This window comes from Acanthopagrus latus, chromosome 4 (genome assembly GCF_904848185.1).
Source record: "Acanthopagrus latus isolate v.2019 chromosome 4, fAcaLat1.1, whole genome shotgun sequence".
In the NCBI taxonomy this organism is placed as follows: Eukaryota; Metazoa; Chordata; class Actinopteri; order Spariformes; family Sparidae; genus Acanthopagrus; species Acanthopagrus latus.
Window position 1 is genome coordinate 30940138 of NC_051042.1, and position 25327 is coordinate 30965464.

General features: G+C 44.1%; 1 protein-coding gene across 7 annotated transcripts in view; it reads left to right on the top strand.

Moving 5' to 3' along the window:
* The window catches only part of chd9 (chromodomain helicase DNA binding protein 9), a 70040-nt gene that overhangs the window by 19527 nt on the left and 25186 nt on the right, over positions 1-25327 (top strand). For 6 of the 7 annotated variants that reach the window (XM_037094349.1, XM_037094348.1, XM_037094350.1 and 3 more), the window contains 8 exons: positions 6297-6706; positions 19005-19110; positions 21936-22082; positions 22908-22976; positions 23118-23173; positions 23875-23992; positions 24365-24451; positions 24751-24888. In XM_037094349.1, the coding sequence (XP_036950244.1) occupies positions 6297-6706; positions 19005-19110; positions 21936-22082; positions 22908-22976; positions 23118-23173; positions 23875-23992; positions 24365-24451; positions 24751-24888 (1131 nt within the window). Of the gene's footprint in view, positions 1-3676; positions 3935-6296; positions 6707-19004; positions 19111-21935; positions 22083-22907; positions 22977-23117; positions 23174-23874; positions 23993-24364; positions 24452-24750; positions 24889-25327 lie in introns of those variants that run through there. The other variant, XM_037094353.1, reaches the window with a different exon arrangement.

The window sequence follows — 25327 nt, forward strand, 5'->3', positions numbered from 1 at the left end:
GCATTATGAAAACAAACAGTGAGTTGAGGAAGTTCAAAACTCACATGTGCACTGCCTGAAGCTGTGCCAGCGCACAAGAGATCATACGGTCGTTCTGTCATTCGTCGCACCGCGGCTAACGTTTCCATTAACACTGGGTGACACTTTATCCCAGTTGGATATGCCTATAATCTCCGTGTACGAGCGTAGCAGCTAGCTGGTAGACCCCGAAGCACCGGCGGGTGCTAGTCCATCTACTCAGCCTGGTGCTGCCTCTCATTTCCCTAATGGTGAGTTAGTGGAGACTCTCACGGTGGTTCAGGCAAGAAATGAGAGCAGTGGCACACTAATACAGTCCCTTTGATGAGGAAGTAATGGAGTGTTCAGAGACAGACACCTGTGCCTCTGCAGCCAGCCTCCCTCCCTCTCTCCACACACACACACACACACACACACACACACACACACACACACTACCTTTCAACAGCTCCGCTACTCCCCTCCCCTTCCTCTCTACTCCCCTCCCCTCCTCTTCCTCCTCCCTCCCTCTTCTGTCTTTAAAGGAAGCCACTCCCCCCCCCCCCTCCCCTCGCACAGAGCTGCCAGGCTTGTTTGCATATTAACCGCTTCGTCACCAAGGAGCTGTGGCTTCATGCCATGTGACCGTTGAAGCATTTTGTATGTTGTTGAGCTTTTTTTTTCCCTTCTTTCATTCTTTATTTTCTCGTTTTTGACACGCACAAGACAAACCTTTCCAGTGGAGAAAAAAATGTTGTATCTTTACTAACAACCATGTATGGTAACTAAGTCTCTCTGGGTGTTTATTGAGGCTCTCTGAAATGTCACATGTCGTCTGTTTTACCCATCAAACACTGTTCGCTGTTGCAGTGATTTGATTATTTGGATTTTAGACGGAGGCTGTTGCAAGATGTTTCTTTGAACACGGTGTTTCGATTGTTAAGAGTTTTGTTTTTATTATGTACACATATTGCCGATGCGGTAATGAAGGACGGCCTTTGTTTTTTTTATTTTTCTCTGTTTGTGTTGGTTTATGCAGAGAGAGCCAAGGGCCTACATGAGTTTTAACACCCACTGCACTGTTGGTGTGTGTGTGTGTGTGCTCACCCCCAGGCTCTGTTCCCCAGTGGGCATTTATCTGACAGTGGATTTGTTTAGCTCGGGGAGGACACTGTTGCTCAGCTCTCAGTAAGCATGTGGTCTACTTTAAAGTCCAAACTCCAAGGCCTGGCCTGACAGGTTGGATCTCGTGTCTGCTCCCTGCACACAGTTTTTGGACATGACAGCCATTGTTATTCACACACTGGAGTGTCATCTCTGTGTAGAAGATACAACGCTGTAAAAAATGTAAAACTACACACACCAGAGAGATATAAAAAAAAAAAAAAAGTCATCCCACTTATCTTAAAAGCTCTGCCTTAGCTGCTTTACACACACACACATTTTGAATGAGGCTGTCCACACCGTACCAGTTGGTCAGTTGCACATGACTTTATTGAGGTTATCTGTACAACATGCTATGTAAAGCCATATTGTGTTGTAGCCTACACGGACACACACCCACATATTTCACACCACACTTTGGGAAAAAAAAAAACAACAAAAAAACACAACTCACAGTAAGAAGTCTCTGAGCTGAGGAGGGATCAGATCAGAGTGGAACGATACGATGAATTATACAAACGTAAAACAAAATGACATTTTTATTGGTCTAGAAACACTAAAAAGACACAGAGAAGCACACAGAGAACATGTAATATCTACCAAAATAAAAGCATTCCTCAGGGACATTTGCTTTTTTAAGACATTGTGAAGGATTCTAGGTGTTGTCTCACTGTGTGTTGTGTTGTGTTTAGTCATCTCTTTAAATCAGCTCCACCTGTCAGGAGATATGTATTGAGTGTGTGTTTTGTGTAGTAATTTGAATCAGACTCATCCCAAATCCACTCAGATATTCATGTGTGTGCAGCTGCATGAAAAGGTGAACAGGGTGTTGGCGGGGAAAGAAGCAGGCTCAGCACATTTTGCACAGTAAATAAAGATTTCAGAGCTGATTGGATATCTGTCAGTAACTCAGACCAGTAGTGCTGTGCACTGTACCTGGCCTCAGGCCAGCCCTGTGTCTCTGCATAATTCCCGATACCATGTGCCAGCCGGTGCACATGGCCCCTGCATCACGCTGTCAGTCCCCTGAAAGGCCAGCTCGTTCCTCCCAAGAATCTGTTCTGGTGCGCAGGAAGAGCTGCATGTCTTGGACACAGTCCAGTTTCCCCCTCTTGGAATTGTTTTTCTTTCCAAGAGTCATCACAGGGTGACGAGGCCTTGACCTCACAAGTGCTCGAAGTCTCACCCCACCAGAGACTTCTGGATGTCCCTTCCGTCTGGTACGAGGGGCAGTAGGAAGTGGAAGAAAGCTTTTTTTTTTTTTTTTTTTTTTTACGCCGCTGTAGTCACGTGTTGATGTCGATTGCGGTGTTTGTGTACCGTTTGAGTCAGGCAAAACATTTTTTTTTTTTTTTTATCCTGTGGGAAATTAATGAATGCGTTTGATAATTTCTGGCCCTGTCTGTAAGATGCCGTTCCATAAATAACGCGACACGTCACCGGCACTAACCTACATGGGGACAAAAAAGCTCCCATGTTGACGGTCTGTGGTGTGTGTGTGTGTGTGTGTGTGTAGGCGAAATCCAGTACTTTGGGGGTTAAGTTGTGAAAGTTAATGTAATAACTGCTAGCACCATCTGCTGGCCTACTTCCTTACAAAGAGAGAGAGAGTGAGAGTGAGTGAGTGAGCGAGCAAGCAAGGGAGAGAGAGAGGGAGAGAGAAAAACGAGTCTGGGTTTTAACGACATCTCTAATATTCATGCTGATGCATTTTGCTGCTTTGTGCTTTCATTTTCCGCCGCTCTGCCTGCCAGAGTCTCGAGCTCGCCACACACGCCCCAGCCAGGGAGAGGGGAGGGCAGCGAGGGAGAACGAGGAAACAGACAAGTGGGGGGGAAAAGAGGAGGAAAAAAAAAAACAACCGGCCAAACAAGCGAGCAAGCTACCACAAAAGCCTTTTTTGTGAGTAATAAAAAGGAGTAACCTACCTTTTTTATTTTTCTTTTTTTTAAATTTTTTTTTTTTTTAAATCATCCTGGCCGGCGAGGAAGACGAGGAGCGAGGGCTGCGAGAGTGGGGAAAACGGCAGAGCGGAAAGAGCGAGAAATAAGAGGAGAAACGGCTCAGAGAGGCACAGGCGCACGAGAGGCAGGCGGAAAGAGGAATCAATGAGAGGGGAGGAGAGGGGAGGCAGGGGGGAAGGCAACTCTGACACACGCACGCACAGAGAGAGAGAGAGTGAGAGGGAGACTTTGGCGAAGCCGGACGACGGCAAAGAGGCACGCAGCGGCAGAATGAGAGCTTCCTGGACTGCCACGCACCTCCTCTACCGCCCACAGCGCTGCTCCCTCATCACCCTGTGAAGAGACAAACGAGGGTGAGGGAGCGAGGGAGAGAGAGGGAGAGAGAGAGAGAGAGAGAGGGCTCCCATGCGCTCCTCTTGAGCCCTGCCCGCTGGGGGAGGAGGAGACGAAGCGGCTCCAGCGCTCTTCGCCACTGCCTGAGGAGAAGAGCTGACCGGGGAGGAGGAGGAGGGGAGGCAAAAACGAGGAAGCGAGGGAGGGGAGGGGGGGAACGCACGGCTCTAGGAAGAGTGAGAGAAAACCGACTGTTGAGAGGGAAAAAGAAGTGTGTTTTGTAAAAAGAAAAGCGGCGAGCAAGCGGCGGAGGAGGGAGAGAGCAAAAGAGAAAAAAGAAAAAGAAAAAAAAAACCCGGCGAAAGGGCAAGGCTTTTGTTAGCCGGTTGGAGAGGGGGAGGAAAGAGGAAGAAAAAAAACACACAGAAAAAAAAAAAAGAAACACCATGTCTACAGTGAAGAGGCCAAGAGGAAGGGTAAGTGAGCTGCTCTGAGAGCTGGGAGGAGGGACGAGGGGGAGGAGGAGGAGGGGCCGGCAGGAACTGAACAACCTCCTCTGCTACTGGCTCATGCTGCACTGCCGCCATCTTGAACTCATTGCTGCTTTATTTTCCTCCCCTTCCATACTCATTTGCTTTGCTGTGCTAGACCTTATCAAGGCTTTTTTTTTTTTTTTTAACAGCGTTTCTGTTCCCCCCCCCCCCCCCCCCCCCCCCACCTCCCTGCCTCCCTCCTTCCCTTCGCTGCCTGTTCATTCCATACATCGCTATTCTCAGCTTTTTAATTCCCCCCTCCAGGCTGCTGTAGTTTCTATACTGTACGTTGTGTGTGTGTGTGTGTGTGTGTCCTCCAAGTGTTGAACCTGTCAGTCACCAGAGAGCTTCACTACATGTGGAAACGAAAGGAGGGGTTGAGAGCGAAAGGTGTGTGTGGGGGGGGTGAAGCAGGCCGGCCCGATTTTTGGAGGCTTACTCTACCTTTTCATGGGCTGTAATGGTCCTCGGCGTTTTTGTGGGACTACGTGCTGTTAGAGAGATTGAAATCACTGCAGTGCTGGCAGGCTGTAATTTCAGTTATTTATAGATGTATTACACAGCTGCAGTGCTCTCAGTTTTGGTGCATTTTATCTTTCCTCACCCCCCCTCTCTCTCTCTCTCTCTCTCTCTCTCTCTCTCCTCTCTCCCCTCTCTCTCTCTCTGTCTTTCTGATAGAAGCCTGTTTTCATATTTTTCTCTCTTCTTCCTCTTGCTGCTTCTTTCATGTTCTTCCGCTCTTCAACATTACTTTCAACCCCTCCCCCCTCTCTCTCTCTCTCTCTTTCTCTCTCTCTCTCTTTTTTTTCTGCCATTAACTTGAATGAGAACATTCCAGCATGATCCAGTAAATTTCTTCCTAATAGCCTCAGCGGCGTTGCACACGTGAAAATCATAATGCAGCTCTTGTGTGTGTTCGTGTGTGTGTGTGTGCGTGTCCCCCCCCGCTTCCTTTTCCAAATGAATTGCTGGGTTATTCAACTCCCTCCAACCCCCCCACCACCAATACTTTGTTGGCGAGGTTCAAGCTAATTCTCTTTATTTAGCCACCAGCGAGGGGGGGAAAAAAATGCAACCGCGCCTGGGCCATATAGGCATACGCAACACATTTTTAGATCGGGTCATCCATTTATGGGTTCCCTCTCTCCGCTGGACTCGGGGCCCACCACAAGGCACTCGTGTGGGCATAACCACCTCCGTCACACCATCTATTATTCACGTATCATCATGTATCAGCCAAGCTGGATTATTTATGTCTGCCAAGGCTCACTGTAACCTGCTTCATTGACTGGAGTGTTTACCCCACCTTTCGCAATATCTCACGCCATCTAAAAGAATTTCAGTTGTATCAGGGCTTGGAGAGTTTTCTCGTGACATGGTTTCCCACCACCGGATCTAAATGAAATCCTAGGTGGGGGGGAACACCTGCCCTTTCTCGTGCTGAAGGTCTGCCAGTAGAGTTGCACAGGATGCTGATAGTGGAAGTGAGCATCACGCATAGTGAGACAGGTCCTCCCCCCACCCCCACCGTCGGAGAGACGGGGACAGCAGCGAGCTCTGCTGTGCGAGAGGTTCACGCAGCCTCCAGGAGGGTTGTGTTTTTCTGAATGAGTGATAGTTGCAGTGGTCACATCGCAGCATCAGAGCTTGTTGTAACTCCATGAAGGGGTTGTAGTGGCTTTCTGAGCCTCTTGTTTCATGTTTGGTCACCATATCGCATTGACTTTCTGCTTATTGCACAGTGAAACTGCATCTCTGTGTGCTGACACCATTTCCCGTAAAGGAAACTGAGGTTGGAGTGTATTACTCACCTGTTAGCTGAGCTGTATGACTCTTATTATAATCTCCTTTTTATTTATTTCTATTTTAGTATAACCACTTATGTTACAGAACGTGTAAGCAGATGTTTTAAACTGTACAGAAGAAGGCCAGCCTTAGAGACCGGATGCATTTGATTGCGAGGCCGGGTAGAAAATTGCTGATTTTGTTTATGGTACTTTCTGTATGTGGAGTAATGCATGATGATAGAGTGTTTGGAGACTTGAGTGTAGCATCTTATTGGCTGCACACCTTGCTTACATGAACTGAGTTCAGTCTGAACTTCTTTGTCTGTGAGACCATCAGCTTCAGTCACTCAACTCTGCTGTCAGCCCTATAGTTCTCAGTTTTTCTATAGCACATACAGCCCAGCATCTGATTTTGGGTTTGTGTCATCTGAAATAGATGACATCATGTCTGTAATATTTATGAGATTTTTACCTCATGATTGATAAATACTAATTATCATTCTCTTTACTTTCCTCAGCCTCGAAAGAACGCTAATGGTCCCGGTAGCCAGGTACGGGTCCTCAGTCCCGCAATGAAGAGCAGCTCGTCGTCCTCCTCCTCTTCCTCATCGTCGTCATCCTCATCCAGCTCCTCGTCAGAGAAGAGAACGCCGCGGAGGACGCACCATCAGATGGAGTCAAACATACAGGACAAGCAGGAGAAGGCCAACAGGATAATATCAGAGGCTATCGCTAAAGCCCGACAGCGTGGGGAGAAGAACATCCCCAGAGTTATGAGCCCTGAGAGTTTCCCCAGCTCCTCCTCGCAGCACAAGAGCCACCGCGACCGCGAGCACAAAGGAAATGGCAAAGCGCGATTCAAAGAGAAGGCTTGTAGGAAGGCCTGCATCGTACCCTCCTCCAAGCCCAAGCAGAAGGCCAAGATTGGGTACGTAGCCGCAGCCATTAACACTGCTGTGTAAACCACTGAAATGATCCAGGAGGTAGAGCTGTGATTACGTCCCACCTTACCCGAAGCAGTATAGTATATTCTTTAACAAAACCCAATTCAAGCATTTAATGAGCCCAGTGAAAAAGTGTCATAAGCCACAACAGTCAAACTTCATGTCATGTCACTGCACCATCATACTTAAGAGATTCCTGCACAGTCTACCAGAGACGATGCTGATACAGATTTCAGAAGAAATCCTGCGAAAATGTTATTTTATTACATTTTAGTCATTAGTTTGGCACTAACAATGACAAATGCACATCATGCAATGAGCAGATGGATCAACTATTCAATTTACAGTGATATTTATATCGGTGTGAATGGAAGAAAAAAAAAAACGGTTGATTTATTTATGTTTTTAGAATACCAAATAATCACCATCGTTTCACTTGTGTTTTTGACACGGCTCATTTCCTCCTTCTGTAAGGACAAAGCGAATACTTCACGTCCCCGTCCGTTTATCAGTTTGCCCTGTTTTATGCAAAGTGCCGGCAGAACCAGATATGCATATGTGCCACATTCACACAATGGTTTGTTTCACTTGCGCTGATTGAGGGGAAAAAACTACCAGATAGAACATAAGCTGATCAGGGTTTGTGAAAGGGAAAGGTGTTTTTTTTTTTTTTTTCCCTCCACATAATATGGCTTGATGTTGCTGCACATCATCTCTCTCCACGTGATCTATTGATAGCACTATAAATAAAAGCTCTGTGGCAAAGAGTCTAAGTTGGAGTCCACTGGGTCTGAGCTGAGAATCAAAGCCCCATTTCTTGTTAATTATTAAACCAGTGCCGTTTAGGACGATGCTCATTTAAAACAATGCATACATTTCAGTATGTTTGGGTTGATTACTAACACCCTGGTCCTGCACTGTTGCAGTGTATTTAAGTGATGAACATGCTTGTGTGCTGGGTGATTTTATTTTTATTATTATTTATTTATTTATTTTGCTGGTACATTGTTCCACTCGCGTACATTTTGTGCCTGCCGTTGCCAAGATGGAAGCTCAAAGTTCAACAGAATTTACTGCACACCAAAACAATAAAGCAGGCTCAGTCATCAGCATAGACATGGGAGGAGCAAAACAAAGGCTGCATTTACATGTGAGACAGTGCTGCCGAGTATATTCAGGCAAGTAGTGCTGATGTATAGATACCGCGGTCCGCCTCCCATCCCCCTGTTAAACTGCTATAAGCAGTGTGTTGGAGCTATAAGCCACACCCAACACAAGCTATTGAAATATCAGCTGGTGCAGACGGAGGGACTGAGGCAGGAAGCTGAGGGGAAAAAAAAGGGGGAAAATGTTGAGATTCACTAATGTCAGATTGTGCTGCTGTAAAAATACGTTTTTGGTTTTAGGCATGATTGAGAAGGCCTGTGTTGTTTTTTTTTAAATTTTTTTTTTTAGACTTTGCGTGAGAGTGACTGACAACGGTCAACAATGATATCTGGCTGGCAGCTGTGTTGATTAATAACTAGATGAGCTCGGCAGAGGGAGAAAAGCTGTAGGAGATAATGGATTTCGCTCGCAGTTTGTGTGTGTGATAATGAGGAAGTTGTGGCAGTGCTGATATTCGGGAGAATAGTGAGATGATGGAGCAAATCCGTCACTGTGATACAGTCCCCCCCCCTCCCTCCCTCCAGTAGCTTCCCAGCTGGAGTCAGATGTGCTCGCTCGGCGATGCGGACGGCAGCTCGGGACTCGTAGCTGTTTGGTTAACTAAAAGATTGTTGATCCGATGGCATCACTGAACACGCTCAGGTTTTTGATCCTTGAATAAAAGCTCAGTTTGATTTCACTTTGAGATTAAAACACCCGTGAGATCAGGAAGCTTAACTCTACCTTGGTTAGTCAGTGCACACTCAGATCTTTTCCCTTCATTAACCACTTTGCGGTCGTGGAGACGCAGCTGATTAAACCATCAGCATTTAATGAAATGCAAAGACCTGTGCAAAGACTTGTTAGTCTTGGAGGGGCAGTATATAATGGGGTCTGTATTGGCATGGCCGTTCAAATGTGTTACTGATCACGCTGATCCTTGTTGGTACAAGTTAATGAGCTGTGTAACCCATTTTTATTTAGTGTAACCATACTTGGCCTACATGCAGAAAAAGCATCAGATTAAGACTGCTTGGAACGCAGCCGCTTATGGAGCCTGAATCGTCTCAGTCAACCTTTTTTTGGGGCATTCATTACATCATGCATTCCTGCCGTTTTGAAACGTCATTCAGTGTGGTCAGATGACGGGCTGGCACAGTCTTACACACATTTTTTTTTTTTACAGAGGCCGTGACCTTCTTCTGCTTGTTTGTTAGCTTTGTTTCTGTTTCCTTTTTTTCTCAATCATTCATAGTTAAGTTTTTCAGCTCCACCCGACGCGTCCTTTCTGTTAAAGGCGGTGTCAGTGCTACAATGCTGCATTTTATTAACCTATTTAAAGTATTGTAACCCATTTAGTGTATTGTTCTACATACATATTCACAATTGCAGATAACGCTGTTTTTATTCTGCTTTTGACAAAAGAAACACAGTGATAAAGCACAGCTCGATACACAGCGTCACATTTAGAAATATACATTACATTCTATTTCTTTACAGTACACAGAAGAGTGTAAATAATTCAATAAAAGGTTTGGCTGCCTACAATCCATGTCAGTGAACCAGCTGGTGTATCTAAACAGGGTCTTTGTGATTCCTGTTACCATTATCGAGTATAACCGAGTGTTTCTAAAGAGCAAGTGGGAAACTATTAGTGGAGATGGTGATAGTGGAAATTCATAATTTTTCAGTTTCTGGTGTGGTGGAAGTCATTAAATAGGTCTTCTTGCATGTAGTGAAACTGGTGAGCGCCCCTTTCCAATCCCTAATCCCTTTTGCCAGGTCACTAATATTTCAATAGAAATGTGGGACCAGCCAGAGTTCTGACAAAATGAATCGGGACTAATCTGAATGTGACCCTGCAGCCTGTGATGCTGCGTCTTGATCTTCACTGCTGACACACGTGTGATGGAGAATCTGTCCGCCGCCCTCGTGGATGCGCTCGTACCGATCGCCAGTTCAGCGTCGTCATGGTGCCTCCTCTCTCCGTCCCTCTTCTTTTGTTTTACTTGAGAAAAAGAAGTTCAGATGTACAGGCCCTTAGTGCAAATGTGGCAGTGATATATAGCTCTGTCTGTATATGTGGGGGGAAAGAAAGGCTTGTGGGAGTGTGTGAATATTTCATCTAAGGTGTGAAGATTCATAGCTGGCAAATGCTCGTGCTAATAGAGCTTCCACTTCTGTACTAATTGGAAATAGCACAATAAAGAAGAGACAATGTGGAGCAGAGTTTTTCCAAAGAGCTGCACTCAGTTATGAAGCTTTAGGTTTAGTTTATGTGACTTATTTGTATTTAGTCACATATATAATATCCTACCAGGAGTCCACTTCTTTTCTTTTTTTTTAAATTGTGAATTATCCGTTTCAAAAACAAAAAGATAACAAACTTACTTTTGTACATACAGTTCCAGTGAGGCAGGCAAGTCTAGGCCTTGAATCCTGAGTCAGAACATGATCAGTCACAGGCTCATGACACTGTAATGTAAACATGAGGACTCAAACATAAATACAACCTTATTGGCTCGAACAGCAGATGACCTGATTAAACTCCCTCCTTCTCAACACTTCCCTTCGGACGTATTTATGGCACAAATAATAAATCCTAAATGAAACTAAAAGTAGATGTTTAAGAACATTTGAAATGTATCGTTATTGTTTCGTTAAGGAGAGTAAATGCATTAAATAACTAGACTTCAGGGCACGTACGCTGCGCATATTATGGCATCTTAGTCTGGCAGTGGCTGCATGTGGACACAAGACAGACGGGAAGAAGCTCGCTAGCCTGGGCGGAACAAACAGTCGAGCTGTAATATAACACTGACTTGGTTGTATAGTTATAACAGGTCTAACGAGTAACAGTGCCGCTGCAGCTCTCTCCAGTCAGAAGGGAGCATCTGCTGCTGGGCCCATAAAGATTTGAGCCAATGTACTTTAGATGATATCACAATGTTTTTAAAATGGAAATATCCACATCGGCCCGAAATAAACATGTCTACCGATGTGATACGCCTGTAAAATGATGCTTAAATTAAGCAAATGCGACGCAAACTGTGACTGTGAGTATTTCTCTTATTTTGAATGTGTACATTTGAAATAAAGCATTACATGTCCTCATCTGGCAGTGGGCAGTCATGAAAAGAGAAGGCATAATAATATTCTAATTCCACTACAAGAGGGACTTGATGTTGTTCCATATATTGGCGTCAGCATCAGCCAAAGTAATTAGGAAAGAATCAGCGCCACAGACCCAAAAAACAAAAAGAATAAAAGAAATCCCAAAAATTGTGCTCTCTTTACATCCACAACTCTTCCTGGGCTGCACCACCATGTTTCTCTCACCTGTCGAGGCCCTCTCCCCTTTAAGTTCAATACTAACTGAACTGACCCCAAACCAGAAACATGCTATGTTCCCTCGTCTGCACACAGCGCATCTTGTCGAACTGTAGCGTCTGTACAGCTTACAGCGATCGCTGCTCTGTCGCTAATGTGGAGTGATGGAGACAGCCCATGTACATGATGACGAGAAGCTCCGGGGAGAGATTCATACCGGTGGAGAGTCCTGTTCATATGTATGCACCACCCAGGATCTCCCCATAAAATATTAATGGATCTCGGCTGCAGAGGTACTAACCTTCCACTGAAGTCATTACTCGAGCCTCCGCTCTGTCGAGGGGTGTGTGCAGTCCTGTGTTCAGAAAAGCATCGAAGTTGTCCGTGTGCACGTCCAGTGTAATGCTCGCTCTTCCATTGCATCTGACCCTCCTTTTTAAGCAGGGAATGGGGCCTGAGATAAGACCATTATACTAATTGCCTGCGTACTTAAGGGTCCGTCTCTGTGAGACCACTGCGCTGCCGTTACTACCTGGGTTTCTGTGCGAATCATCAGTTCCATATAATTGCTTGTAGGCGCCTTCTGGATTACTTTGCTAGTTTACTCCGCCAGCCGCTCGGCAAGCATGTTGGGGGTCGTATATCATCATATGGAAAATCTGTCCGACTGATGAGAGACATGAATGAAAGCAGCCGGTTTTAAAATATGGACGAACCAGCCGCTGTGACAGGTGGACGAGCAACAAGGCGCGTATACAAGAAAAACATATGATGTATTTGTCAGGCTGTTTAAGTGCTTTAATATCGCACCAAATGAGTCCCAAAAGAGTTAGTTGTACATTAAAGTCAGAAATTGTGCAAACTGCTCTAAATATGAAATTTGAGCACTGACATTCTTCATCGTTAAAACAACTTTTTTTCTATAACTGAATCTTCATCAAAGCTTAAACCGTAAGATCCAATTGCCTCCGATGAGGAGGCTCCTGCGCATTGCTGCCAGAAGGGGAAACAACCCGGGGGAATATCTCAACAGCTGTTAAGAAAATAATGCAGGTGTCTCTCCTGCAACTTGTAATTCGTTCATTGACAGCATTTCGTTTCAGAAAGTGGCTGCATATATTCCATCATGCATATATAAAAAAAAAAAAGAAAAAAGATGAGTTAGGTGTGAAACGTGTTACCGGGTAGATTATGGTGTTGGCGGTTTCAAAGGCTAAACCACAGGCGCCTTTTTTTTTTTCACAGCAGACATTTTGCTTTGACAGAGCAGGAAAAGCACAGGTGTTACTAATAACGTTAGCGGCAGCTCCAATCTAACGACTTTAAGATTAAGAGTCATCTTGATTTTAGTCCCAGCATTTAAAGATTTAAGGGCATGTTTTCAGTGGGAGAGAGACTGAAGCTCATTGTATTAAGCAGGTGTCATAAACAGGGGTGTTAGAAATGTCACCTGAGTTATTGTGGATGGTGACCACTGACTTTGATTTTCCCTGTTTTTTATAAGCCGATATCTACACAGGGAGAAACCAGTAAATGTTTTTTTTTTAAAATCAAACAAAAGGTGCTGGTAGGTTTTTAGGTTTGATCTGAAACCTGCTCTCATCAAAATATTTACCAACAACATCATCTACCCTTCGGTTGCACACAGGATATTTAGCAGGTCAGGCCTGAATGATCACAGCTCCCTGCAGGCCGGAATTTGCTTTTCTAGGCAGCCCACCTGCTAAAAAAATAACCTCATATAATCACCAGATGAAAGCGACTGCGCCACTCACTCCCTTTTTTTTTTGTTGTTGTTGTTGTTTCACCCTCCCCCTCCTTCTTTACATTTTTCTTCCTAAAATAAATTTGGTTTCTACCGGCACGCTCAAAGCCCGTGCATCCAATGTTTCCTGTTTGCAGGCGTGCTCTAATGCTGATGCTACAAAAGCAGCAGGGGTAGCAGGGAAATATCAAACAAAATGGTGCTCGTGAGATCAATTACATGATAGAAAATGGAGGTTTAAGTCTGGTGTATATGCAGCAAGCGTATAGCCGTTCATATTTCAGTGCCTGCCTGCCTAGCTGTCCAAGCTTTTTTTTTTTTTTTTTCCCTCCCTCACTTTTTCATTAGGAAGAGCTAAAGCTGTTTTTTTAATTGAGTGTTTTCCTTGCTAATCCCTCGCAGGATGGGTGTGTGCGCCTGTTCCTGTGTGTGCTGCTGTGCGATACGTAAGCATGTTTGTGGGTCGATGTTGCACGTCTTTGCGCTGAAAGTCATGCAGACCAACACATTCGCGTGTGTGTGTGTGCTGAATAATGCAGAAATTCCCTGCGTGGCCATGTGCTCCGTGTTGATACAGTATTTGTCTTTGAGAGGGGGCTTGATGGCTCTGCTACTACTGTTTCCAGTTGTGTGCTGTGTGGCACCGAGATTATAGCCCTTCCATTCACAAGAACGGGGGATTTCCCGACAAGAAACCAGTACTACTGTCTCAATAAGCCCCTCAGGATGAGAAACGCACTCACACACACACACATACACATACACACACTGCAGCAGTTTTGAAGATGACTCACGCACAATCAGAATTTCTGAGGTAGGCGCACTTAAAGGCGATGAAGGTCTCTCTCTCTCTCTCTCTCTGAGATGCCGAAGCGCCACATTGCAGTCTTGGCCCTGCAAAGCACCATCATATCTTGATTCTATTAAAATCAAAGCCCCTCAAACACACACTAGCTCACACACACACACACATTCACACCCAGTGGCAGCGTGCCAAGTAGGGCAGGACAACACTGGGGGGACAAGGGATGGAGGTTATTTGGCACAATAGGAGGATGGGAGCCAAGCAAGCCTCGAACAGCAACTAGGCTATCACTCTGAGGAAAGAAAAGCTGGTGGTAGCCTATCATCGGGGATCACTCCGTAATGTCAGATCGGGGGCAGCTGTAGTCTAATTAGAGATGCAAGATTACGTCTGGAGGATGGCCTCTTTAATTCCTGGTGGGGAGGCAAATAAATCACTTCCTTCTCCATAATAATAAACATTAAGTGCAGCCAGCAGCAGCCAGGTGGAAGTGCATCTAAATGTAGCCTCAAACGTGAAGCCGAGAGGAGATAATCATACAGAAGACCACCGGGGACGACTCAGAGCTTAAATACGATATCTATTGTGGTGCCTATTACAACAGGGAAAAAAAACAATAAGGTATTAATGTCGCGTCTGCATCGTGACTGAGCAAATAATTCAAGTGGCGGCTTGTGAAATATTTAACTGACAATCAAATGGAATCTATTTTGATTATAGTGAAATGAAATGTTTTTTTTTTTTTTTATTTCTGTTGTCAAAATAATTGAATAGAAATCGAGCGCTGCGTAGCACTCGTACGCAAGTGCTGTCAATGCTCAGATCTCCTGGTGTCATTTACTGTTTTAATTACAAGAAATGAATGCATTTCACTGAAAGGAGAATAAAAATGTGTTATCGCAGCTATAGATGATGATTTGATATGTGGTGAGTCATCTACAACAAGGTGTGTTTTTAATTTGAGATAAAAAGGTTCGTCATCTGTCAGTAAAGCGTCAACAAAACGTCCCCGTCAGCCCGAAGAAATATCTAGATAACACCTTTCATATAGCATCATCATGGTTGGGACTGAAAAGAAGAGCTGCTGTTTCACAATTATTAGTGGAATATTAGGAATAGTCCACAGATTACATCACCAGCACACAGATTGGATTACATTTGCTTATCTTAACTGCATATTTTATTCTTATATATGTTCTAAGCGTCTCTGCATCGCTTACTGTGATGATGAAAGATCGGCTGATTTGCATATAAACAAATTCACTGGCAATTGTTGCGAAGCTCCCTGCCAAACTCTTTGGTATTTACCAGTGTGCCTCGGTGTACCTGGAGCTCCTTCTTAAAGCATTAAAAATATCTGACCTGTTGAGTAACATTAAACCTAGCATAGTCTGGGTCAGAGTGTGTTACAAAACTTTTAGGTTCCCGAGTGTGTTGCTGTCATCTCACGATCAGCAAGTCAACATAGTTTTAACTGCACAATCTCTAAGATAGGTTTTTTTTTTTATTATGCTGCCAGAGGAAAGGATTGAAAGAGGAGACAACTTCCGTTTAGTGTTGGAGTTACTGTAATCAGACTTCCAGTTGTCAGGGCTTCAGCCTGTTTGACTTCATTGTCAGACAAAAATACCGTGTAGGAAACCTGTGTGGTTAGTGTGTCAATTCCTCTACTTTTTCCTCCCTGAGCTTGCTGGGATGTTGACTCTTGTATTTACAACCCTGAGCCGCTCCTTCTCTTTATTATACATGGTGAGCAGTTATGCTTTCTATAGTGTTTGTCCAGCTCTTCACATCAGGAAGTCCTCTTTTTTTCCCTCAGTGAGAGCTTGATTTGAAAGTCTGTATTTCCTCCCTGTCATTTGAGTTAATACATAAATGGTATCAGCTCATGAGGGAGGCCGTCCAGCTGAAGGGAGCGTGTGTGCTGGCTCTAGCATTAGTAAACCCCTGGGTGGTCTTGTGTATCAGCCGCAGCAGGACTGTAACCATCACTCAGATGTGGCTTACGCTTTGTGTGGTTCTGTGCGTGTGCACAATGTATACTTTTCGTCATATTGACCTCTAACTATGCCGTTTTGCTCTCGTAAACGCCGTGCCTACACGCTGCGCCGTGGCAGTATCATCAGTGTTCTCTGTAGTGGCTCGACTGATGATTTCACAGGCCTCAAGTATCTCGTTTCACAGTTCAGGTTTTCCCATATGGGGATCAGAGAGATGCTTTAGCCCTGTTACATGCTGTTAGCTGCTGAGCTGCTGCCCGGTAATGTGACACTGTTATTCAGCAAGGCCCGTATCCGAGCCAGCGTTTATTTGGTAGAGGAAGAACATTGTGTTTCGTACCATTCAGCTGCTTTGTGCTTTTCTGTTTTTTTTTTCCTATTCTTCTGGATGTCACAGCTGGTTAATTTTTTTTTTTTTTTTTTTTTCTTCTCGTCATTGTGTCATTCTGACTTGGCACATTTTTCTTTTTTTCTCCACCATTCATAGTGTTGGCGGACATGGTAATGGTGTTGTTTTTCACAGGAAGTGATGTCACCATGAACATCGCCCGCCCACATTGCTAAATGCACTCCCCAAGGGCACGTTGCGTGGCAACCGTAAAGTGTCATTGTCGAGAGGATTTGTGAAATGTAATATCATCCGGGGGGGGGAGGCAGGGACGCCGGAGAGAAAGAGTCTGCTGTTACTGCCCACTGTCACATATTACAATCGGTGTGTGACATTTCATTGAACACACTTGCTCAACACATTTCCACTCTGTTTTAGCTTGCTGTGGTTTTCTTTCCTGGATAGGCTTTTCACACCTGTGATATGGTGAAACCTCTGTCCCGCAAGTGCTGCTGCTTATATTGTGACCAGTCAAATTTAGGTCTAGTCTGACGAGTTAAAAAAGAATGAAATATGTCTGACTTTGTTCAGGGAATTCAAGTAACTGGTGTTCAATCTCAGAAACCTGCAGAAAGTCTTTTGCAGCTTTTTCTGTTCGGTTTCTTTAGTTTATTATATTGAATTGATTAAATGGGAAGCCAATCAACACCACAATAAATGTAGTTAGGACAAATTTGGATTTAAGCTGGATTTAAAAAGTATTATATGTCAGTCAAATGTCTCTGTCTGCACCATGTGTTGACATCTGAGTGTCTCTGTCCGTGATGGGAATAAATTGGATTCTACAGCTAAAAGCATTTATACAAACTAGCTCAGGAGGCTTATAAACAAAAACGTGGCACTCGATGAATGATGGTCACCGGTCTTTTAAAATGGTTGACTAGAATTCTGTCTCAACAAGTCATCTCGCCGTCTTGATGTGAATTACGCGTTCTTTCCGGTCGACCTCCCGTGTCGGCGCTGAACATGTCGCCCTGTCGGCTAACGGGAGAGGATATTGGCGAGCGTGGGAATCTTTGTTCGTACTCCATATGAGTCTGTAATGTAATCTCAGATGAATATCCCCCCACAGGGACGTGCTTCTCACTAGAGACATACCTGCTCCTGCAACAGTCTGTCTGAGTAGCTGTGTGATTGTGTGTGTGTGTGTGTGTGTGTGTGTGTGCGCACGCTCGTGTGTGATGGTGTGTGTAGTACGGAGCATGTTTGCCTTCGTGGAGAAAAGGCTGTGCTGTGTGTACGCAAACACATTAGAGGCTGGGAGAGGGAAGATGCCGTCTCGTATCGGTATGATAGCAGTGTTTTTTATTTTATTTTTTTTTCCCATTAACATCACACCAAGCCGGAGCTTTGGCGCCTGTGGCTTCCAAGAGATAATACGTGTGGAGAGGCGCAAGATAGGAAGTGTCTGCATATGTGGTGAGAGAATATATGGGGAAAGGTCAGAGAAATAATATGTGACTGCGTGTGAAAGAGAGAGGAGTGAGTTGCAGGATGAAGCGCAGGCGAGGAAAGTATAAGCTTACGTCTATTCAGCGTGCAATCTGCTGCTTATGATCACATCCCCGGCAGTCTGTGTTGCTACTGCAGTTGTATATCAGACCATGGTGAGAATTTCAGCACTTACAAAGCAGCCATGGTGGCTCATAGGGAAAAAAAAAATGTTTGCTAAATTATAATGAATTCGCAGTCTAGGTGGGAGCTTTAGCAAAGCGCTGAATTCCTTTGTCCGTAAAAACTCTGGCGGCTCCCGTTGTGAGCGTGATAATACATGGAAGCATTTCCTCACCATACTTTCAGAAATTCCCCCCCGTGCAGCTGGTGTGTGTTTGCTGGGGTCAAATACTGCCTGCTGACATCTGTGTGAAGAGAGATTTATTTATTTTTTTATTGCTGCAAATGCATATATACTGTTTTACGGGCTGCAGTGTGCAAATCTACGATCTCTCTCGTTTCATTCCGTCTTGCGCACGGGTGCAAACCTGCACGGGTCGAGAAGATGGTATAGATTTCTTTGTTCTCTCTGCGAGACATGTCCGACCTTGACGGCGCGTTTGTCTGCCGTGATCTCTGAGCCTAAGCCTCTTTTTTAACGTCTGTATGACAACACACGCTCATCCTTTTTCTTATAATCCAGTTAAGGCAGCCCCCCCTCAGCCGAGCAGCTCCGTATCCATCCGCTAAAAAAAAAAGCACTCGTAACGTCTGAATGTGGATTGAGAGCAAAATTAACTGAACACTTTCTGTGTTTATTTAGAAATAATACCCAGTTCTGTTGGCTTAAATGGAACGAGTTGTTGTCTCACTTCTCTCTTGCTCTTACAGGACAGATTCACTTTTTTTTTTTAAATTCCATCCTGAAGCAGTACTCACATGTCTATCTGCACATCAGAAGGTTTACTGGTGGCTGCATTTGTTCCTCCCATCCCTGTCCATTCTTGTCACAAAGAGATCTCTGTCTCAAGTGATTTCTTTATAAGCGATGTGCTGCAAAGTCCTGAACTGATCTTTACCCGCAGAAGCGTTGGCATTATAGCTCATCCAGTAAGTTGATACTGAGTCTGTAAACACAGGTCCGTATTTGTGTTTTGCAGGCCTTCATACACATGCAGCTTCATCATAAACATTGGGATTAAATCTACCGAGATTTTGATAACACGTGAATTGATTCCAAGTCTTCTCTCTCGCTCCGGGCCGTATCTCTACAGGCATTTGTCAACACTGCAGTAAACACGCCTGCCTGCACTCAGTGTGTTTTTTTTTTGTTGTTTTTTTTTTATTACTCTGGCCTTTTTGTCGCATTGTATTCATGGTGTGTGTGTGGTTTTTTTTTTTCCCCTCCCCACAGGAAAATTGTCATCAAGATCGGGAAGAAGAAGAAGCGAAAGCCGGAGTCTTCGGAGGAGTCGGATGATGACCCTCCCCCTCGACACTCTTCTAAAGACGTGGACTCTGTAAGACCCGGCGTGTACACAGACACTCAACAGATCAACACAAACAGACATATGATATACATCAGAGTATTTAACTGGGGTTTGAAATCTTCATCCAAAAACTGAGACAATGCTTTCATTTGACTGTTTTTTTTTTTCATTTGTGGTGGAGTCACATCTCTGCCTAAAGAAACCTGGAGGAGTGTCTTTGGTCTGACTGTTGGCGCTGCTGCTGAGCCCCGGAGGAAGGCTCCCGGCTTTAGTTTTTGAGCCTGGCAGGATTGAGTGTGCGGTTCAGGTGGAGGTCATACAGCGGGTTTGGCTATCTCAAGTGCACATTTTCTTATCTGTGTGGATGATGGAGACGTAAAACAATAGTAGCACCTTTACGTGCACATGCGCACACCTTCATGCAACAGGTTTTCATTTCAGAAGGAAAGTTGTTGCCACAGCAGCCGGTGAAGACAATATGCTCCAGGTTTTTTCAGTTAGAGTAGTTTTTTTCAAACGTTGAATCATCCCTCGGAACGAAAGGAAAATTGATTATCACTCACTTCGAGTCTTACAAAATGAAAAGCAGGCGTATAAAAGACATGAGCTGAATTTTAGTTGATTTTACTTTAAAGCAAATAAGAGCACCTGGAAAAATAGTATTCAACATTTTTGTTTATTTAAGCTTACAGGTGAAATATCTGGCAGTGTGAAGTTACACATCATTTATTTTCATAAAGCATTTTAGCTCTGACTGAAATATTTCAGCTTTTTATGATAAATGATCCGTAATCCAGTAATTTCATTTACCACTGAATTTGGAAATACTTCACTGTAGATTGAATTATGTCAGTGTTAACGTAAATCTAATTTGACGGCCCAGAAAGTTGACCGCTTTAGTTCAAGGGTCAAACTTGGTCAGATCCGAGCAGAGAACGACAAAGGGGGACGCTGTGTGTGTGAGAGACATGTGAATGCAATCGTTTAGCAGAACCGACTGCGTTAACTGACAGCAGTTTAACAAAGTGTTCCCCTGTCGTGTAGTAATATCCTTTTTATACAATCATGTGTTTCCTGGAATGGTGAACCGCGCCCCAACGACTGAGCCTCTTTCGAGGATGCCCCTTCTGTAACCGTACCAATCGACATGTCAGCCAGCTGGTTTGAAACGTGTTGCTGGCATTAAATTCCGAATAAGCGTATATTTACAAAAATCTATGAGGCTGATGAGCGAAAGCATTAAATATATCGCCTTGTAGTAGCAAATTATCACATTTTTTGTTTTGTTTTTACGCAGCAACATCAGGGTCTCTGTCTGTGAGATCTGCGTGATCTGATCTGTAATTAACAGGTTGAAGTGAGTGACACGTGAGTTTTTCCTTCATCCTGTGTTCGCTCGCCGCAATCATGACGGATGTCTGCTGTGTGAGGAGCGACATGTCTGAATGAGTCGGGATGACAAGCGACTCCGTCTCCTCCTTCGCCCCACCACCTCTCTTTCCCCTCGTCTTCTGCGTCCTATCCGGACTATTGCCTATGATATAATTGCGCTCGTTAAATGCCGCCCCTGGCCTTAATTAAAACAGTCTGTTGATGACTCACTTAAGATGATCCTGCAGAAGAAGTCAGGGGAGCATGGCCGACGGCTAGAGAAAGAAGCACGGCCGCCTCGGGGGTTTCGTCCCCATTGTCGCGGCGTGTGGCAGGTTTGACTCGGCAGCTCTCGGTCAGCTCGGGCGTGGGAATGTGAGGGTGTATCTCCACGGGGACTGTGTCCTCCACACCTAATTAACTCTGGCTCAGTGGCATTTATTCCTAATTAACTACATATTATCATTAGGAGGGGCTCGTGTATTGATGCAGGATACAGAAGCCCACGCATATGATAATTATACAGGCTTGACAGGAAGGAATAGGAAAAAAAAGAGGCTGGATTTTAAAGCACTTGTGCTGGGTGTGTGTGGAAGTGGTGAGGGCTGTGGGCTGTGGAGGGGAGGCGTTCTGACTTGATGGAGCAAAATGTTTTTCTGGATTTCGTCCTTGGTTCGATGAAATCTCGGTCGTTTATGGGTGATGTTTTTTTAATGGCTTTTCAGGAGGGTGGACAGTCGAGTTCATCCTTTTTCAATACGGGAAAATAAACCAGAATTTAGACGACATTTTACCCTTTCAGTCCAAAGTTGTCACGAGGTCAGTCAGAGGTTCTAGAAGTGTGTTCGATTATAATAACGACTGTCTGTGTGCATAGCTGCTGCTCTGATTTACACAAGCTGCAAATGTGAAACGGCAATTTAGCTGAGCTGGCAGCAGAGGTTTTCACACTCAGAGCCTTGATTTACAGTGTATACACAGTGTGTACTGTGTGGTTTTTGGCCGGACCACAGCAAAGCCGGGCCCTGTAACCAAGGAGTGATGAAGTTACTCTATCAGTCGGTCGAGGGGTTGGAGATTTCAAAACTGGTTGTTGCTCTTTCAAAACAGCGCTCACTGTCCTCAATTATATCCTCAGGAGGCTTTTTTACAGCGAGGCACAGATTATAGACATTACCATCGACTGTCCATGTGAAAATAAGCATGTAGACCATATATGATACAGCCATATACTTGGTTTTGAGCTCATCTTATTCTTGTGGTTTATTGCTAAGCTGAGGTTGCTTTCACACACAAAGTTGAGGCATTGTCAGGTTAGGAAACATATAAGAAACTGTAGTTTTGGGATTTATCACACATTCTTTATCCTAAACCATAGTTTTTTATTTTCAGCTCTGAGGTTGATGTATGAGGTGATTGTGTCTGTTGAATATTTTTTTTATAAATGTGCTGGCTTCTTGTTTTTTGTTTTTTTTTTTCCGCAGAAGAGGCGATCAAATCGCCAGGTGAAAAGGAAGAAGTACGCTGAAGAGCTGGAGGCCAGGTTGTCGGATGATGAAGTCAAGGTTATCGTCAAAACCAAGAAAACCAACACTGCAGCATCCAAGCAGCCTGCGCTTCAACTCTTTGTAGTAAGTAGCTCTGCCAACAGCTCCGTCGTAGCTCAGAAGGCCAGTTTGCATATATTCTTGTTTTTTTGTTGGGAAAACCAGAGAGCGAAAAGATTAAAGCCAAATCGTGTTCATTACATTACGTTTAAATTGCAATTCTATAAAGTATTTGGCAGCTCATGAACAACAGACTGTGCAAAGGATTGTGTTTTGTTTTTTTTTTGTTTTTTTTTCTGGCCATCATGCACATAAATTATCGTCGAGAGCTCATTTATGCACTGGGAAAAACAAAAAGCACATTTTGGAGAGGAACAACAGCACTACATGTGAAGTGAAGAACAGCACAGCTTGTTCTGTTCACCACCGCGCTGTGACGTGCAAGCCAGGACCCCTGCAGTATGCCTGTACATAGTGGGAAGATGCATATTCGGTGCCCACTTTTAATAAATTAGATGCACCAGCAAAGAAATTAAAGAGTATAACGGCGACAGCTCTGCTCAAAAAAAAAATGTTTCTACAAATGTTTTTTATGCAGGTTCCACCCTGGTTTTTTTTCAGCTGAAGTGGTCGAGTAGCAGATTCTCTTCCCTCCAGCCAGATTTATTTTGGTCCTGGTTATACAAATCGCAAATTTGCCAGGTTTTTCCAATCCATACAACAGACTCACCTAACCTGACCTAACCTTTTTTATTTTATTTATATTATAAGGATCGGGAAAAACATCTGTGTACAGACTCTGCAGTTTTGAGTGTGTGTGTGTGTCCTGATGCTTGTAAAGATTTCTGTTGTGGGAGAATATGAAGTAACACTTGACATTAAATGTTTCGTGTCCGCTGCGTTTTGCAGGAGAATCCCAGTGAAGAGGACGCTGCTGTTGTTGACAAAATCATGTCCTCTCATGTCGTCAAGAAGGAGGTAATGATTTGCTTGATGGGTTTTCTTTCTGCTTTTTAGTGATTGTAAAAGCTCCAGAAGAATCTACATAGTGAGATCTGAATTATAAGTCAACACAAAACATTTTTGAGGAGAACTCAACTGTTTATCCTTCTGTCACAGGTCTCTCCAGGAGTGGTGATTGAAGTGGAGGAGTTTTTCGTAAAATACAAAAACTAGTAAGTTCATTGTTTATTTATTTGCGGTCTTACCATGGTAACTTTGAGATGGCGTCTGTGTTTTTATGATTTAAAGTGCAGCAGAAATGATTAGAAATCACTATTTGTGTGACATTTTGTGCCTTTTAATCATCCCAGTTCGAGGGATGAGCGTGTGATCTGTTTATAGACGATGTTCCAGACATTACCGCTGCGCTTCCTCAATTATTTAAAAAAAAAAAAAAAAAAAACAAATAGGCAAGAAAGAAATTAGATAAAAATAGAAACCAAAATGTCCTGAAGACTTTTCTGAAAGGATGTTGCGTAAGAAGTATGTCATTACACAAGCGGAGAAGCATCTCTATGGGACAGCTTTTCAGTATTACCACATATGTTATCATCACATTTTCCTCTTCAATGAACTCAGGGGCGTTATTAAAACATTTTTTACAGAGGAATAATTTATTCTCACTCGACAGATAATCTGTCATCAGCCAGGTCGCAAGAGGACGAAGAAGTGAATGTTGTGCTTTTTTTTTCTTTTTATAAACCAGATCAGCGACTTTTCTGTACGTAAAACGACTCCGAGACCACATCTGCAATCTGTGATCACACCTGGTGGCCTCAGCGGTTACCCGAGATGTTGTGTCGAAGGTGTTGCTCAGGGTTTCTCACCTTAAGCCTCTTGTGTGTCTGTTTGTGTGTCTGTTTGTGCGTGTCAGCTCGTACCTACACTGTGAGTGGGCCACGGAGCAGCAGCTGGTGAAGGACAAGAGGATTCAGCAGAAGATCAAACGTTTCAAGATGAAACAAGCACAGAGGGCGCTCCTCTTTGCAGATGTAAGGCTGTGTGGCTGCGTCTTTGTCTGTGGACGCGCCGTGTGCCGTCATTATGTGTACACGAGACATATTTGCCTATTTGGTATGAGCAGGTGTGCGTGTTTAACAGGAAACGTTTGTGTGTGTGTGTGTGTGTGTTTCGTGCATTTACCTCGATGTTGTGTGCGTGGATGTTTAATTGACTCTCTGTGTTTTGTTTGTGTGGGCAGGCACATCTGTGTGCATAGATTTGAATTGAATTTTTATGAATTTTTTTAACTTGCTCAGTCGATACAGCAGCGACGCTTATGTTGGATTCCAGATGGTGAGTGGGCACTAAGGGTTTGTTCTTTCTTTTTTTCTCTCCCTTTCTTTTCCCTTCCCGGCTCTCAGATGGAAGAGGAGCCCTTTAACCCCGACTATGTAGAGGTAGACCGAGTGCTGGAGGTGTCGTATTGTGAGGACAAAGACACGGGAGAGGTAAAGTGAACCTTCTTTGATTCGTAAATCATATCCGTGAGCAAGCGTCTGTGTGTGTTTTATTTGTGCCTGCGTGCCTGAACACGTTTTACTCTTTTTCAATTTTTCAATTTTTTTTTTTTTTTTGTGGCTTTCGATCCCTTTTCAGTATATTCACCACTCCAGTGATGTCTTTGTATCTCAGAAGTGCCCAAGGCCATCCTAATGGGCTCCCTCGCAGCCTTTGTTAATATTATAAAAGCAGAGCCTGGCCTCGCTCTAGTCTTTTCTCAGCACTAATTCCTCTGTGCCTGCTGCAGGAGGTGGTGTACTACCTGGTCAAGTGGTGCTCTCTGCCTTACGAGGATAGCACCTGGGAGCTGAAGGACGACGTGGATCAGAGCAAGATTGAAGAGTTTGAGCAGCTGCAGGCAGTGAAGCCAGACTCGCGCAGGATGGTGAGCCATGCTTCGACATTCCTCGCTCACCACTGTTTCCATTTTCCTCTTATCGCTCTCAGATTTTATATATTTGGTGTTTCTTTTTTCTTTTGTTGCTGGTATTTTGAAGTGCTAATAAGGGAGCCCCCTCCCCCCCCCTTTCCCTAAAAATTCCATTTGTTTTGTATAATGATGCAGATTTGTTGCACTGGAAAACGTGGTGAGAATGTGTTTGTATGCTGCACCCACCAAAAAACATGCAGTACGCTGGATTAATGGCCGTCATTAGCCAAACATTAAACCTGTGTAAATAAAACCACACTCCCACAACAGCGTGAACAAACTCAGACACCTGCTGCCAGTCACTCCAGGAGCAGTGAATGATGTTTGTTCTGTAAAAAGTTAAAAAAAAAAAAAATGTTACTTTGCTGTATCAGAAGAGATGTCCTAGTAAAAA